This window comes from Psammomys obesus, unplaced genomic scaffold (genome assembly GCF_907164565.1).
Source record: "Psammomys obesus unplaced genomic scaffold, mPsaObe1.curated_primary_1811, whole genome shotgun sequence".
Taxonomy (NCBI): domain Eukaryota; kingdom Metazoa; phylum Chordata; class Mammalia; order Rodentia; family Muridae; genus Psammomys; species Psammomys obesus.
This window is the reverse complement of record NW_026590061.1, coordinates 5,928,703-5,944,999: the sequence shown is the minus strand read 5'-3', so window position 1 is coordinate 5,944,999 and position 16,297 is coordinate 5,928,703. Positions and strand designations below refer to the sequence as shown.

Sequence of the window (16,297 nt, the reverse complement as noted above, 5' to 3'; positions counted from 1 at the left end):
AAATTTATCTAGACTTGCATTCCAAAATACAGATTTTATGTCATAAACTGACAAGGCATAAGGAATTAACAAAGAAAAATACTGTATTTTTTGACATTACTGGTTTTACTTAATTTAGATATTTCTTGGTAACCCCATTATATTCTGGGTTCATTGGACATTCAAACCAACTTAGCCTATACTTACGGTGCCTACCAGAATTCATGGTGCCTTTGTGAGGCCACTAATCTGTCTTAAGCCTGTCTCATAGGGAAGCATCTGGAGGTCCACAAAAGTATTTATTATAGCTATAAGCTTTCTATTAACTATTTAACTTTTTAACTCCTAAAATTGTTTGAATCAAATCAGGAATTCCACTATTAGAAATTAATTCATCTGAACAGCAGTGCATCTTCATAAAGGTCCCGTAGGAGGTTTGTTCAATCAGAGTGGGGAAATACCCAGAAAGTGAGGGCTCACACCACGCCAAATTTCTGAGAGCTACAGCAGCAGAGAAATAAGGGGTGTCAGAGACTAGAAGCAGTTCTGGGGCAGATTCCAGTACAGACCTTGCAAAATACCAGATTGCCTCCCAGAAAGTCCACCTGCCTACTCAACTTCCCCAAGAGAATGGCTCCTAATATGACTTGGTAGCAAACGATTCTTGAGGCTCCACTCTCTTACAATGTATATCCATCCTTGGCATTTCAGAGGTGCTGGTAAATGTTGGCCCAAAGAAATGAAGTTATCCAGATCTTCTGTTGCTGTCCACTCCAAATTCTAGTGTGCTGGGGTTAGTTTTGGGGAGGCAGAGGTCAGCCACAATGTGAATGAGGTGAACCCTTCAGAAGTCTCTCCTGCTTGTTACTGGACAGGAGGAACTACCAAGGGCAGCCTTTCTTCCCTAGGAAAGCAAGATGCTAGGACAGTGGAAGTCACATCTCCAAGATGAATCATTGGTACACACACACACACACACACACACACACACACACACACACACACACACCTTCCATTGTGAAATGAAAGGGCCAGAGAGGTTTTTGTAATTAGAGCTGATATTATAAGTAACTCCCCTAAGGTGAAAGCAAGAAGTAAATTTGTTCCCTAAGTGAATACATCTGAAAACACTAGCATGCTTCAATCTCTGGCTTCAATTCCTGGGAAACTGCTTATAATGATAGGCAGTCAAATTCTTAAGCCTTCTGTTACGATGTAGTGGCTGGAAAAAAAGCCCGGATGTGGCAATTCCAACTAGCTGGCCTGGCCTCTGGTTGTCAGTACCCAATGGAAAGAAAATTGTGAAAAGCAGAAAACAGAGATGTTTCTCTGTGTGCTTTGGGAAGTGGACTAAAGGGACCCGGTGATCCCCAACTCATCTTAGGGGAGGCTGGTAGGAGTTGTGGTTTTCAACAGAGGTAGAACTGAGGCAGGGGTACAAGAGGTATGCAGTCCTGACTACAGTGTGGCCCAGTGACGCTTCCCTCCCTCTTGGTTCTGATTCTTCAGGGTACAGAGAAGTCAGTAGCTAGGCACACCAGCACACCTGTAAATTCTGGCATTTAGGCAGCAGAAAAATCAGGGTGCAATCCTGTTAGTTGCCAGCTGACTGAGGGGTCTTCTTCCTGGAAAAACTTCCAAGTGCCTCATGCCTCATGCCTGTGAGCCTGTGAGGCAGCCTCGACTTCAGTGATAACAGAGGCACTGGTACTGACGCTACTACCCCTTGGTGGAGCATCCAATCAATTCAGATACATACAACCTGAAGGGATGACACTTTAAACAGTAAGAGCTGATTAGTGTTCAAATAGAACCTAGGTACCCTAGCGCCAAACTTCAAAATCCAAGTTACCTTAGTGATGAAGGCAAAATGATCTCTAATGAATATACCTTTAAGAAAGGTATAGGAGGAGCCTATCTGATTGACAACTTGCTTGTCCATGCTGTCAGCAAAAGAAAATTTAAGACTTTTGACCTATCATATATTGAACCAAACAACTGAGCTCCCTCTCAGGGCCCGGAACTGCATCATTGTTTAAAGCCTTGCAATTTAACAGAACATCTTCCTGGGGGCTCTCTGTCAGGCCTCTCAGAGCAGCATCAGGCATGCTGCCCGTGGTGACACCGAAATATTGATAACATGTCAGAGCCATTCCTTGATTTGCTCCACAAAATGGAAAATGGCAGCTTTGACGTAAAACACCTAATTATAGATTCACCAGATAAGCTAACAGGGAATTTTTATTCTTCTTTAAGACTGAAAGTTTCTCTTGGTGATTCATTTTCCTGTTCTTCCTAAAGCTTGTGTGTGTGTGTGTGTGTTTGTGTGTGTGTGTGTGTGTGTGTGTGTGTGAGAGAGAGAGAGAGAGAGAGAGAGAGAGAGAGAGCAGGGGCCACAGTGTATGTGTGGTGGTCAGAAGACAACTTTTCACTGTATGGGTTCTGGGGATCAAACTCAGGTCCTCAGGCTTGAACAGCAGTGCTTTGCCCACAAAGCCAGCTCCCCAACCCACTGTGCTTGACTTTAATCTGTCTCCTAAGACAGTGGGAACAAGCCACCACATCAGCATCTTTGGCAGAGTTGCTGATTCATTATGAGGAACTGTCTTAAAATCCCTAAATATGAACGCCTCGCTATTTTCCATTCTCATTCCTAGCTGTGATGGATGTTCAACTATCAACTTGTTGAGATCTAGATGAGCCTTTGGGCACTTTGAGCCTTTAAGCCTGTGGGAAGTTACCTTTTTGTTGTTCCTTTAGGTGGGAGGGGGAAAGGTGGCTTTAGTTGAAATAGAATGATGTCACTTCCCTCTCCTTTCCAGCCCTTCCAAGCCGGAAGTTGATAGTCTCTTTTCCTTCGATTGTCTTTGTTATGTATATAAACATATATATATGTTTATATACATTGTATATATATATATATATATTGTATATATGTATATTGTATATATATATATATATATATATATATATATATATATATATATATATATATATACAACCTGCTGAGGCCACTTTTATTATTTTGTGTAAATGGTTTCCAGGCTGACCACTCTGGATTAGACAACCAATAAAGAGGCTTGTCCCTGGGAGAGACTAATTCTTCTCCCAGAAATCATTAGCTACCCTAGAGGTGGGACCTTGCAAATTTTCCCCTTCCATGTTCATAGGCCCATAGATATGGCCATTGCTCCAGTCTTGTTTGTACAACCATTTCTTGGAGAGACTGTTTCACAGCAGACTTCCTGGTATTCTGGCTCTGACAGGCATTCTAATCCCTCTTCCCAGATGTTTTCTGCACCACAGATGCAGGGGCTATAATATAGACTAATCCACTGGGGTCAGGATGGATGGCGGAGCTATTTTGACTAGGTTAATTGAAGTGGGAAGCCCCATTCCCTATGGGTGGCGCTGTTCCTTAGGCTCAGATCCTGGACTGTGTGTGTACAGGAGACAGTAAGCTGAGCAGAGGCCTTCTTTGCTCTCTGCTTCTCTGTGGATACAGTTTGACCAGCTGTATTCAGCTCCTGCCACCCTGACTTCCAGCCATCATGGACTTCATGTGTGAACTGTGAGCCAAAATAAACACTTTCTCTTTTTAATTGCTTGGTCAAGTGTATCCCAGCAACAAGAAAAGTAACTATGACCCAAAACTCAATTGTCCTTTCTTTGCTGACACAATGAGCAAACCTAAACATCTAGCATCTGAATATCAATCTCATTTCCAAGAATTGGCAAAAAATGTTTATCCTTTGATGTCAACCCCCAACCCCCATTTCATGCATGTAAGCAAAACCCACACACATACATACATACATATATACATACTATATACATATAGTCATACATATATACATAATGGGATTTGTGGGATAAGTGCCCTTATAAAAGTACCACAGGAATGTGTTTTCTTCTTCCAGCATCTGAGGGCATAGCAGAGAAGGCCCTCACCAGAACCTAACCACGCTGACTTTCCATACAGAGCATAATAATTAATTTCTGCAACTTATAGGATATGGATTTGTGGTGGTCGGCGCTCTGTCACTCTAGCGAATGTCTAAGCAATACATCTTACGGAATGAAAAGGTTTATTTTTGGCCCACATTTTTGCAGGTACCATTCCATAAGCTCATGGACACAGTGCCATCATGCCTATGTCAGCCATTAAAACAGCAGAATTTTTCACTGCATGACTGGGAAGAAAAAGAAAAGAGGAGAAGGCTGGGACTCTGACTATTTGTTTCAAGGGTGTACCACAGAGAGCTGAAGGCACCCCACTGGGCCCACCTCTGAAAGACCCTGCCATCTTTAAGTTCCATTCTGTAGAACAAACTTTCAACTGATGGGTCCTCAGGGGACATGAGATCAAACCAGGACACAACAGTTCACTGTTTTGTTATATAGACTATATGGACTCATATTTTGTGTCTCTGAGTATGCTGGGCGCACTCGGGTCTTTATCCAATGTCTGCCTATGTGCAGAGCTGTTTCAGCTGGATACCAGCCCAGCTGACATCATGTCCCTCTTCCAACAATAACACATTTATAACACAATAACACATTTATAAAATGTCTTCTTTATAACACATCTTTAAAGACTTATTGTAGCCAGTGTTTGCTACTTTGTGGGTTCTTTCTTCCACTTTTCCGCACCCCTTTTTTTCCTCCCTTTCAACCCCCTAACACTAGGTAGGGGAAAAAATGATAGAGGGGAAGAAAAAAAAGAGAGAGATTCCTGAATAAAGTCAGAGGTCAGAAAAGGGGTGACATTATCATTAGTCTACTTCCTGCTGATTAGGGTGTTAAGCTCCCTGGGGCAAGTTTGATCTTTCCCTTTCGGATATTTAATTTCTTCTTGTTTCTTCTTTGTGAACTACTATTTAACAAATCTCAACCAATAGCAAACAACAACCAATGAACAACCCACTCTGTCTCTTAGAACTCTAGAATTATAGACTTTTTGAAAAGTCCGCAAAATTCCAAAGGTCACACAATCACAGCTAACAAAATCACATTTCTGCTAGATTACGAGGCAATCATAGTTAGCTGCTTTGAATCGGCCCCATATCCCACACTCAGGATTAAAATAAAGACATATTCTTAAATGTTTCTGTTGTTTTAAAGAAAGCAAAACTCCAAAAATTTCACTACAATTTATACTTAGTTTTCTTTCTGTGTATGTGTAAGCCTGGGTGTCTGTATGGGCAACATCTCTTCGGGTGCCCACGGAGGCCAAAGGAGGCCATTGAATCCCCGGGACTAGACTTACAGAATGCTGTGGCCTGGCCACTGTGGATACTAGGAACCAAATCTGGGTCCTCTGCAAGAGTAGTATGTGCTTTTAACCCCTGAGCCATCTCTCCAGCCATTCTTTTTCTTTTCTTTTCTTTTCTTTTCTTTTTTATCTTTACTCTTCATTATTTGCTCTCATTATCCTTAATGGCATATGTCTTACAAATGATTGTTAACAACAGACAATGACAAACATGACTGATCTAAAAAACAAACCACTACAAAGGGGAGGCCATCATACCCCTGCACTGAATTCTGAAATCTACCACTAACACTGCTCGAATTGCTCAAGATCTGTTTACAGCCACGCTGTACTGGGGGATCATTCTGCACCAGCTGAAGTCTCCATCAAGCACACATGTGCTAGAAAAGCCTCGGAGATGCAGCAGTGTAAAAAGTAGGAAAACATTTGCCATCTGCACAAAAGAAAACAAAGTTCTCCCAGTAACTCTGTAGCTCCACAAATCACAGCTTAGAATACTCATTCATCATTTCTCTGCCCCAAAATGTGACTTTTTGACATGCTGCTAACACTTGTTTTGATTTCCTCATATTTAATTTGCTGTTTAACCCAATCCAATTTTGCCTCTATCCTCAGACAGCAACATATTTCCAAATCCATTTGCTATTGCTTCACATCTTGTTTGGGCTCTCAAATTTTAAACTACATTTATTCCTGTGTGTGTGTGTGTGTGTGTGTGTGTGTGTGTGTGTGTGTGTGTACAGCACCATGAGTGCAGTAAGAAAACAATGTACAGGAGTGTTTTCTCCTTCTACCATGTGAGTACCAGTTCCAGCTATAAAACTGAAGCAATAAATTAGGCTTGGCAGCACCTTTACCTGCTAGGGCATGTCACCAGGCCCCTGGGCTCTCAAAATGACAGCATTCTCCTGAGCTCCTTGACATCAGACCCCCTGAAGTGACTCCTTTTCTTTCCTGATTGCTCTACTTTCACCTGTTTTTCCTCCACCTGCTCGGTTTCTATATGCTTGCTTTCATAGTTCTGTCCGTTCCTCTAGCTTAAAGCTTCATTCATGCCCAATCCCCCACACTTTCAAATTCTTAGAATTCTTACTGTTCTAACAGTGGGTCACTCCTTTGTTTAGAAAGGAAAAAGCTAAGCTAATGCTTTCTTTTCTGGGTTCCTAAGTCTGGCATTTCAAGTCACCTCTTCTACATTTCTACTTGCTTTTCAAATCCACATTTTTATTTCTGTGTGTTCATAATTTGGTGCCTTAGGAAGTCTCTGTTCCTGTAAACTTTCATTTACCTATGCTGGAGCAGAAGCAACACCCTTGATTTATTTATTTTCTCATACTCCTGTCTTATTTACCCAATACTCCTGTGTATTTCCAACTCCACAGCCATCTCTGGCTCTGCATTCTGTGCCACTCCTGTCCTGTCTAGCCTTCCATCACAGCCTTTTTGCTTGTGACCACATTTTTCACAAGTCCTAGCCAGTCCTACCCCTCCCTGTGACCCAGCTGCGTTGCTGACTTCTTTGCCTCCAATAAACCGAGCTGTTTGCTGTCTGTCTGTCTTCCTTTTCATTTGTCTGTAATTCCCTGGAATCTTCTCTCTCAAATCCCTTTGACTTTCCCTCCCTCTAAAGTAGCCCCGCCCGCACTTGCACTTCCCCTGATACACCATCTTGCCTACCTTTACTTACTAACCTAAGCAAAGAGCATTGTGCCAGTAGCTAAGGCCCCCTAACTAAAAGATTAGCTTGAGACCAAGGGGATCCTTGAGCTAAGGGTTTGTCTGGTAGGAGGTGCTCATTCATCACTGTTAAATTATTGACTAGAGGGCTACTTGAGTGAATGAATGACTGATGTCAAGTTCCGCTGACCTTTTCATGTTCACAGGGGTGATTCATTCTCAGCCACGTCGAGCTACATTATCAATTTGTTTTCATGAATGATGATAAAAGGCACTGGGCAGCTAACAAGGAAAGCAAAGGTGACGATGCTGATAGAGTCAGAATGTCTCCTGGCCAATGTGGTCAATTCCCAAACAAATGATATCCGCTTATCAATCATTGTCCTTTTTCTGCCAATTAGATCTCCCCAGAGGAATCATCAGATCAGCTCAGTTCTGAAGATTGACAAGCTGTCCCCGTGGTCTCCTTTGCCCGGTGAAGACTCCACACTAAGGGTTTTTAAAGCCCCAGGTTGCAAGAGGATTAGAAGATCCGCTGGTCGAGAGAGCAGCTGTGGGGCTCTGGAAAGGGCCAGAACATGAAGGTAAGCAGCAAAGTTGTGCCTCTGACACAGCTGCTCTACGAACTGTTCGCCTTTCTACCTAGGTAATATTTAAAGAGCATTGTAGTTGACTGCACATTTGAGGAATGTGCCTTTAAATAGTGCAGCCTTCTGACTTAGCTGAGTAAAAGAACTTATTCCCCAATTCTTTATTTGGGTGAAGTTATGAAAATCATATCTCTCTAAGTTCTAAAGTTACTCTTTATGGATTAGCTAGAAAGTAGGAACATATACTGAAGTGAGAGCGTCTGGTCCGCTCTGAGGAGGCAGAAAGTCCAGCGACACTCAGATGAATCTGTGTTTGGTTGATGTTTCCTGTAGGGACCCAGGAGCCTGGTGGTGACAGCTCTGGCCCTTCTTTTGGTGTTGTCTGTCCTGGAAAACTGCAGTAGCGCTCCACAGGTAACAGCATGCAGAGAATACAGGCCCTGGGTGCAGCCTCTTTGCTTTTCTTCCTTTTCACCCCTTTGTCCTGAGTTAATTGTGCTTCTCTCCTTCCCCTGCCGCCACGCTGGGGCAGCAGAGACTCTTTGAGAGGAGAAACTGGACTCCCCAAGCTATGCTCTATCTGAAGGGCGCACGTGAGTTCCAAAGTCTTTATTTTCTTCACGAGGTTGATGGGAGACACCCAGGGAATCCTGGAAGCCACGGAGCCGGGGCTCCGGGAGACAGTGTCACAGGTGGTTCCAGGAAATAGTCTCTCAGACAATCTAGAAAGGACAGGCGAGGGCGGGCAGCAAAGACGAATGTACCCTGATGGGCAGAAAGCCTCCGAAAGAGAAACCCGGTGGCGGTGGCGGGGATTTCAACTAACTGTAACTCCTGAACTCTTGAAGCCGAGGCAGGAGGACTGCTGTGTGTGCGAGGCGAGCTTGGCCTACATAGTGAGTGCCAGGTCTGACAAAGATGCTGTCGGGGATGGAGGAAGGAGGGAAAAGAAAGGCGGCCGGGAGGAGGGTCCAGGAAAGGCGGAAAGGAAGGGAAGGGAAGGAAAAGTGGGGAGGGGGTGTAAGAAAGAAGGAGGGAGTGAAAGCAGGTTGTTTGGTTCAATGAGAGAACTACTGCTTCTTTGCGCGGACAGGGCGTCTGGGGCTGGAGAAGCATCAAATGAACTTGACAAAGGAAGTTAGGAAGGGGAGGAAGGGAAGGGACAGGCGTGTGCGAATCCCCGCAAGGCTGCTCTCGGGGTCGCCTCCCCAGAGGGAACCCGCGGGGTCCCCAGGCCTGGGGGCTGGCTGTCCGCGCTCAGCCGCCTCTCTCCCGCAGAGGGCCGCCGCTTCATCTCCGACCAGAGTCGCAGGAAGGAGCTCGCCGACCGGCCACCTCCAGGTGGGTGAGCGCTGTGCGGCGGGGCTCTCTACCCGCGCTGTCCCCGGCAGGTAGCTGGTGAGCTGGGGTGGGGCAGGAGAGGGAGGGGGCTACTGGCAGGGTCTGCGCTGCAGGCTCGGGGCAGAGAGACTATGCTGGTTCAAAAAGCCCACCCGGGTATCTATGGAAAGATCCTTGCTCTGTCTCTTCCTAAATACCGGTTACTATGACAGAATTACTTAGAAGCTTCAAGTGCATCTCCCTCTTCAATTACTTAGAAATCAGCCACCAAAAGTTTTTTAAACAAATGCAATAAAGTAAAAACCATTAAAAATAGGGCCAGGTATAAATGACTGAGGAAGGATCAGTTTTCTTCAGGAACGGGCGCTGGATATGCTATCGAAGCCCAAGTATTCAGCCCTAAACACTTGTTTACAAGAGGAAGGGAGAGAAGAAGGAAAGGAGGGAGGGAGGGACGGAGGGGAAAAGAGGGAGAATTATGGAAAAAGTCATGAATTAGAGAGGGGCCATAGGGAGAGTTGGGGACAGAGAGAGGGTGGAAACTGTGCAAACAGTACTTATCATGAACAAAATTTTCAGAAGTAAAATTAGTGATTTAATATGCCTGGGCGTGTTGGTACCCATGGGGGACCTCCCACTTCTCTGAGGAGAAAGAGAGGGAAGAATGGGGGGAGGGGTGTGTGAGGAGTTGTGTGAGGTTGTGTGAGGATGGGAACGGGGGAGGGGGGGTGCTGCGATCAGGATGTAAAGTGAATAAATAAATACTTTTAAAAGGAAAAACAATAGGACCAGGGACAGTTCCTTGATGAATTTCATGTCATTGAAGTTTAAAAAGAAGAAAAATTAATTTTTGTAGAATTTTGTGTACAAATACTAAGAATAGAAGTATTTGGAGAAATACTTAGTGCTGAGCATACCCGGAGCAGATGCTCCACAAGCTTTTGTCTCAGCTCCTGCGTTTGCAGTGTGACTAATCGCATTTTGTTAGGGTAAAATACTCTTCTTCTCTTCCTGTTACTTCTGATTGAAACTCAAGGTCTGTACTGGATTGAGAAGGTGTCATCTATCAACTTAAATTGGAATTGAGTGTGGGAGCATACCTCTGCGATGCAATAAACATGTAACTTAAGAAAACTGAAAAAGCTCTGAATATGTAGACAATGTATCTTCAGCCAAATAGCTAATTACCTCATATGTGGCAAGAGTGTGGGATGTTTATCTCAAACTGATTTGGGAGGAGACAAAGAGGAGCTTCAGGATCCAATGGAATCATGCTGGAGTCTTTTAGCACAGACAACCTGTTTTAAGTGGTAGAGGGAAAATTCACCCTTAAGCCCTGAAGGGGGAAAGGTGCTGTGGTTGGCCTCTTATTCCATCTTTCTCTTGTGCCATACTCCTAGCATACAGTGCATATTCCTCTTCCATCCTCTGTTATAAACACAGCAAAAACAATTGAAAGTCATTTCTAAGAGAAATACAATGCTTCAGTTTATGAAGGTCATTGTGGAGCCAGCAAGACTGACCAGCAGGTAAAGGCACCTGCCACCAAACCTCACTGCCCTAGTTCAATCCATAGGACCCATAAGTAGGAGAGAGGAAATGCCCCAAAGTTGTCCTTTGAACCTCACATGAGCGCACACGTGTGCATGTGTGCGTGCAGTCATGCACACACATGAGAATGCATTAAATCAAATGCAATATAAGTGTTTAAATTAATGTTTTCTTAAATCAGCATGCAGTGTACTCTGCTTGCAGGTCAAAAGTCTGCACCACAGAGGTTTTCCTAGTCTCACACAGCAGAGTCAGTTTAATTGACACAAATATCTGAATGCTAATTTATTAACCGTGCTTAATTGACATGAATATTTTAATGCTGCTTTGTGTATCTGAATAACAAGGCTGTGTATATTTCTGTTTCTCCAGAAAAACGAAACCCACATCTTCAACTGCTGACTGTCCCAGAGGCTGCAGCTCTGTTTCTGGCTTCCCTGCAAAAACTACAAAGAGGTGCAAGTGTGGTGACTTCTTTCTATTCTGGACTGAGGAGCTTTGCATATGGACTCCTCCCTCCCTAGACCCACAGAAATGCTCATTCAACAAAGGCCAATGTACTTCTCAGTGAAAAGAGCCCTGAGAATACAAAAACACTACGTTGATGACAATGGGGAATTGAATATGAATTTCATGAACCTAGCCTATTGTTAGTAACGTTTATTTGTTTGTTTTTAATACAATGCCTTCTGTGTCCCAGGCTGGCTTCAAATTCTTTAGGTAGCAAAGGGTGGCCTTGAACTCCTTATCCTTCTGCCTCCACCAAACAGGACTTTTAAAACTGAAGGAGCTCCAATCATTTTCATTGTTGTATAATTGAAAACACTAAAGCCAAAAAGAAAAAGAAAGAAAAGAAAAAAGAAAAAGAATCAAAATCCAATTGCTCACTATTTAAAATTAATGCCAATGAAAGGGCTGATTGCCAGTCCTTTTTCACTTTCACACACAGCAGTAGATATGGCTCACCTTAACAGGGGCAGCTTTGACTGTAGGACTGTGTCATTTTCTCTTAGTATTTAGCTTCTTCTAAGCCATGAGTGGATGTAATCAACAAACAGCCATTCTGTCCATGTGGTCTAGAAGTACCAGCAGAATTGAGGCATCTTGGTAATGGGTCAGCTAGGTCAGCTAGGAAGTTCACAGACCTGGGTGTAAAGCCTAGTTTTGTCAACTTTTACTAGTCTTGTGACCCCGACACAGCATTGGTCCCACGACTCTGGGGACCCATTGTAATGACGTACATAGTGAGTGTGTATACACGTAGCATGTGCAGACATGTGTGCATGCCTGTGGAGATCAGAGGTTGTCACTGGGTGTTTTCATCAATCACTTCCCACATTAGTCTTTAAAGACAGGTCTGTCCCTGAACCTGGAACTCACTGATCAGCTAACTGGCTGGTCAGTGAGCTTCCACAGATCCGCCTGTCTTGCCCCTGTCCCACCACGGCCACCACTGAGGTTACTGGCATGTGCCACTATGTCTGGCTTTTATGTGAGTGCTGAGAATCTGAGCTTAGGTCCTCATGGGCACTTTATTGACTGAGCTCATCCCTCCAGCCCCAACTCATTTTATTATTGACAGAAGACATCATCAGCTGGGCATGGGAACAAAATGAGAAGGAGCTGGATATCAGACAGAGGGTGTGGGTCCAAGGTGACTGATTTTAGCTTCCAGTGTGACACAATAACCAGGTCTTGAAGGAAAAGAACTTTGATGGTGATTGACTGACAATAGATGCGGGTGTTGGGAAGAGGTACAGAGATAGATACCAGGCTACAATAGGAGAATTCATTTTAAGGGAGAGGAGGACCACCATTCTAGGTCCCCATTTCAAGTGTTTTTGGAAAACAAGTATAATGTGTTAGTTATAGAAGTGAGCTTTTTTTTCCCATATTTACTTCGGTGTTGGGTACATGCATGCCGCATTGCATATGTGGATGTCTGAGGATAACTTTTGAGTCAGTGCTCTCCTTCCACCATGATGGTTCCAAGAACTGAAATCAGGTTGCCAGGCTTGACAGTAGGTGCCCTTACCTGCTGTGCCATCTCACCGGCTCTAATGATTGACACATTCTGAGTAGCTTGTCTCTGGAGATGAACTGAAGAAGCAAAGTTTTAGTAACCTAAATAAATGGAGAAGTTTTGGATTCCCATATGATATCAAACATTAATCTGTAGTATTTTCCTTGAAGAGTCTCTAGGTATCATCTGGGAGTTTCTTACATCATAAACTTAAATTTCCATGGCATTTGTTCTGGGATATTTTTCTGTTCCATCTCTAATCCTTAGGCATGTATGTGTCTGTGTCTCCGTCTATGTGTCCACATTTTCCTTCCCTCTAGAGAAAAGCACATTATTTACTAACTTTCAAATGAGGTGAGCAATTGAGGTAAACTGGGATTCAAATTATATTGTGACTAACTGAGAGAATGTTGTTTTGTCTAGAAGGCAATCTTGGGAAAATTAAAATCTAGGGAATGCATGCTGCATCAGCCTCCCTACAGGTTTCATCCCTTCTACTTTATATTTAGGGTACTTTGATCCTGCAACTGTCTAATCTCATAAGACACTCTAGCCTGACATTTGCATTCCCATACAGCTGACAAGTGTCTTTGCCTTTGGCCTCACTGCTTTTTTTTTAATTTTTTATTAATTACACTTTATTCATTTTGTATCCCCCCATAAGCCCCTCCCTCCTCCCCTCCCGATCCCACCCTCCCTCCCCTTTCTGCATGCATGCCACTCCCCAAGTCCACTGATAGGGGAGGTTCTCCTCTCCTTTCTGATCTTAGTCTATCAGTTCTCATCAAAAGTGGCTGCATTGTCCTCTACTGTGGCCTGGTAAGGCTGCTCCCCCCTCAGGGGGAGGTGATCAACGAGCATTGGCCTCACTGCTTACCCAGAAGAAATTATCTGAAGGAATATTTTCACATGTGTTCCCGTGTCACCGTTCCCATTTAGCAGCTATCTCAGCAGGAAACACAGGCCACAGTGTTTTGATGCAGGTGGTTGGTTATGATGGCAGGTGTTTAGACTGAAGGCATGTTCATCAGAGAAAGACATATAGCCTCTTTAGACTTCTGCTAGACTTCACAATGTGCTTTATTTATTGTAAAGATTTGTATGTTAGGGGCTGGGTGTTGCTCAGTTGGGAGAGTGTTTGCCCGTCAAGCACAAGGCCCTAGGGTTCAATCCCCAGTACTACATAAAGAAGCACTGTGGTAAATGTCTGTTATCCCAACACTTGGGAAGTGGAGGCAGGAGGATCAGAAGTTCAAATTCCTCTTCAGCTACATAGATACTGGATTTAAAATTGTGGATTGCCAGCTGTGTCCCAATATGAAGGGAGACATTTTAAAGCCAAACAAATGAAAACCCAATCTGTAAAATAATTGTTAATGGCATCGACCATGACTAATTTAACTTTAAGAATCAATTGTCTATTTATTGAGGTTCTTTCTGTTCTGCTCTCTAAAACCAACAACTTTAAGTTCTTCTTCTTTTTCTTTCTTACAGATGAAGGAGAGAATTTTGATCAAAACAAATTCTTGGAAGACAGATTGTTGAACTGGTGAAAATCCACCAAGACACATTCAAGTGTAGGTCTGTTCATGGTGAAAACTTGAACCATGTGAAAAGGGTCCGTGTACCCTTCTTTCCACACCTGTAATTCTAGACACCCTCACCCCTAGGTTTAGTCACATGTTATTCCTGTCAGAGCACCATCACAGTCTACTGCTTTGGGTTGACATCACCTGTGTCTTACATAGGCTTGGATTTTATAGGGCCTTTCAATGTCAAGGCTGAGAACTCATAAATGTTCTTTCTTCTCCCTGTAGTCGGGCCCTGCCTTTAGCTATTTGTTTTCTCACCCCATCACCCTCGTGCCCTTTGGTGTCACTCGGCAACAATCCTCTCTGTTTCCCCTTTCTCATCCCCAGTAAGAAAGAGAATGTTAGGACAGGAAGGGGTAGTATGTCTTTTTGTAACTCATCTAGGAGAGGTCGGTTAAGGAGGGAGGTGAGGAGAGGGTGCCTGGCTAAAACTCCCCGGAAAACATTTCACTGTCATTGCTGAGACGACAGATGTTCCATGATTCTGAAACCCTTGGAAGGTCTGTGGAGACCAAGGGAGCCTCTTTGTGTTCCTAGGAGATGTAATTAAATGCCACTTAAAAACTTGGACCTTAAAGTCACTGGCAGATAAGCAGATGGTGATGGAGTTTTCTGGAGCTTATGTTACACAAAGGTGCAAACCTGTCATTCGGGATCAGAGGTAGCCCACTTTCCATGGCTGAAAAATACTTCATCATGATGTTACATTAAGGTACCCCATGACACAAGTGCACGCCCTGTGCATGATTTATCGTTTTCCAAACAAGTGCAGGTTTAATATCATACGAACATGTGTGAAAGCACACACACACACACACACACACACACACACACACACACAGGCAAAAAGTGGGGTAATTTTGGGGTAAGATCCCCACAGCAAGCAAAATAACTCATTTGGAATTACATCATGATCACCATAGTACATTTTACCTAATCAGTTCAGAGTCATTAACCATGGTTAATGACCAAATATTGATTTTTATAGCCTCCAGCGTACAGCTATTACTTAGTAGCCATAGAATATCTTTATGTGAGTATCTCTGTAATCTGGTATTTTTTAACTCATTGTGTTAAGTAGTCAAAACCATGTACATATGTTTTGTCTGCTTCTCAGTTCATAATTAAATAATAAAACTATATCAGGTTAATGTACCATTGGCTTCTGCCCAAAATGTTCAAGTACTAAGTCTGTGCGGCATCATCACAGGCACCTGTCAGTAGCCATGACGTGACTTTTAGGTGAACTTACTGGAGAGTCTCTTATCCAATTTACTGATCACCGAAGGGACACCCACTGGCATGTATTGCTCATTTAAATCGTTTCTTTGTTTCTTGCTCAGGAAGTGGCTCATCTCACAGCTGCCCCATACAATCTCGTGCTGTATGTTCCATGCTGCAGTGTAAGTTTGTAAAAGCTGTCTAAATGACTGTAGCTACTCAAGTGATACCGTCTCCTCATCACATCCCTGAGACACTCCTCGGTCCAGATGTGTCCAGATGTGCTCGGAAGTGATGTGGCCCCCTCTCTCCAGTTTGATAAACATTCCAACCCTCTTTGAATGTGTCTTTGTTGGCTTTTCATTGCTATAGGAGATTGCCTGAGACTTGGTGATTAAAGAAAAGAGATCTATTTTGGGTCAGAGTCTGGAAGGCTGGGAGGCCCCAAAACATGCCTCTGGCATCTCCTATGTGACTAGAAGAACCTAGTCCTGTTCACAGCCTGGGAGAAAAGCAGAAAGCAAGAGGACGTGTGAAAGAGGCGGAACAGAAGGAGAGGACACATTTCATGCTAACACATTCCGGTGTAATGACCCAGTTCGCAAGCCCTCAAAGAACTGCATGAATCACTTTTAAAGACTGAATCGCATTTTAACATTTTGTTTACAGTGGGAGTTTAACCCAGGGTTTGTGCATGCTCAGTATGTGTTCCTGGGATTCACAACCAAGGCTTTGTTTGGATCACGTCTTAAAAGGCCCTCCCTGACTACTTCCCCTCGAGAACAGGGTGTGTTCCCAAGTCTCTTTATTTAAACCATTGTACAAACTGAAATGAATAAGGTCACACATCAGAAATTGTTTATGTTATAGCACTCGTATTTTAGGTGGGAAATTGCTGACATCAACGCATACACATGTGCATACACACGTACATGGAGCATCTCTGCAGGATTGCTTGCCACTTTCTGCACGATGCAGGATATCCTTCCCCTCATTGCATCACACCTTACTGGATTGTTCTGTCTCTCTGCATTGCTGGTAGAAATCT

The 16,297-nt window shown here is 43.6% G+C and overlaps 1 protein-coding gene across 1 annotated transcript; it reads left to right on the top strand.

The window, feature by feature from the left end:
- Window positions 1-7,478: 7,478 nt before the first annotated feature.
- On the top strand, window positions 7,479-15,581 carry Spx (spexin hormone). The gene is made up of 7 exons (XM_055605669.1): window positions 7,479-7,515; window positions 7,855-7,935; window positions 8,057-8,114; window positions 8,800-8,862; window positions 10,786-10,869; window positions 13,931-14,017; window positions 15,372-15,581. Exons 1-6 carry the CDS (start codon window positions 7,510-7,512, stop codon window positions 13,987-13,989), a joined length of 351 nt encoding a protein of 116 aa, XP_055461644.1. The 5' UTR covers window positions 7,479-7,509; the 3' UTR covers window positions 13,990-14,017; window positions 15,372-15,581.
- Window positions 15,582-16,297: the final 716 nt, after the last annotated feature.

Excerpts from the sequence above, each read along its gene's own strand:
- Spx (XM_055605669.1), top strand. Across the intron at positions 7,936-8,056 it reads ACTGCAGTAGCGCTCCACAG|AGACTCTTTGAGAGGAGAAA; the intron begins GTAACAGCATGC and ends CTGGGGCAGCAG. Across the intron at positions 8,115-8,799 it reads GCTCTATCTGAAGGGCGCAC|AGGGCCGCCGCTTCATCTCC; the intron begins GTGAGTTCCAAA and ends TCTCTCCCGCAG.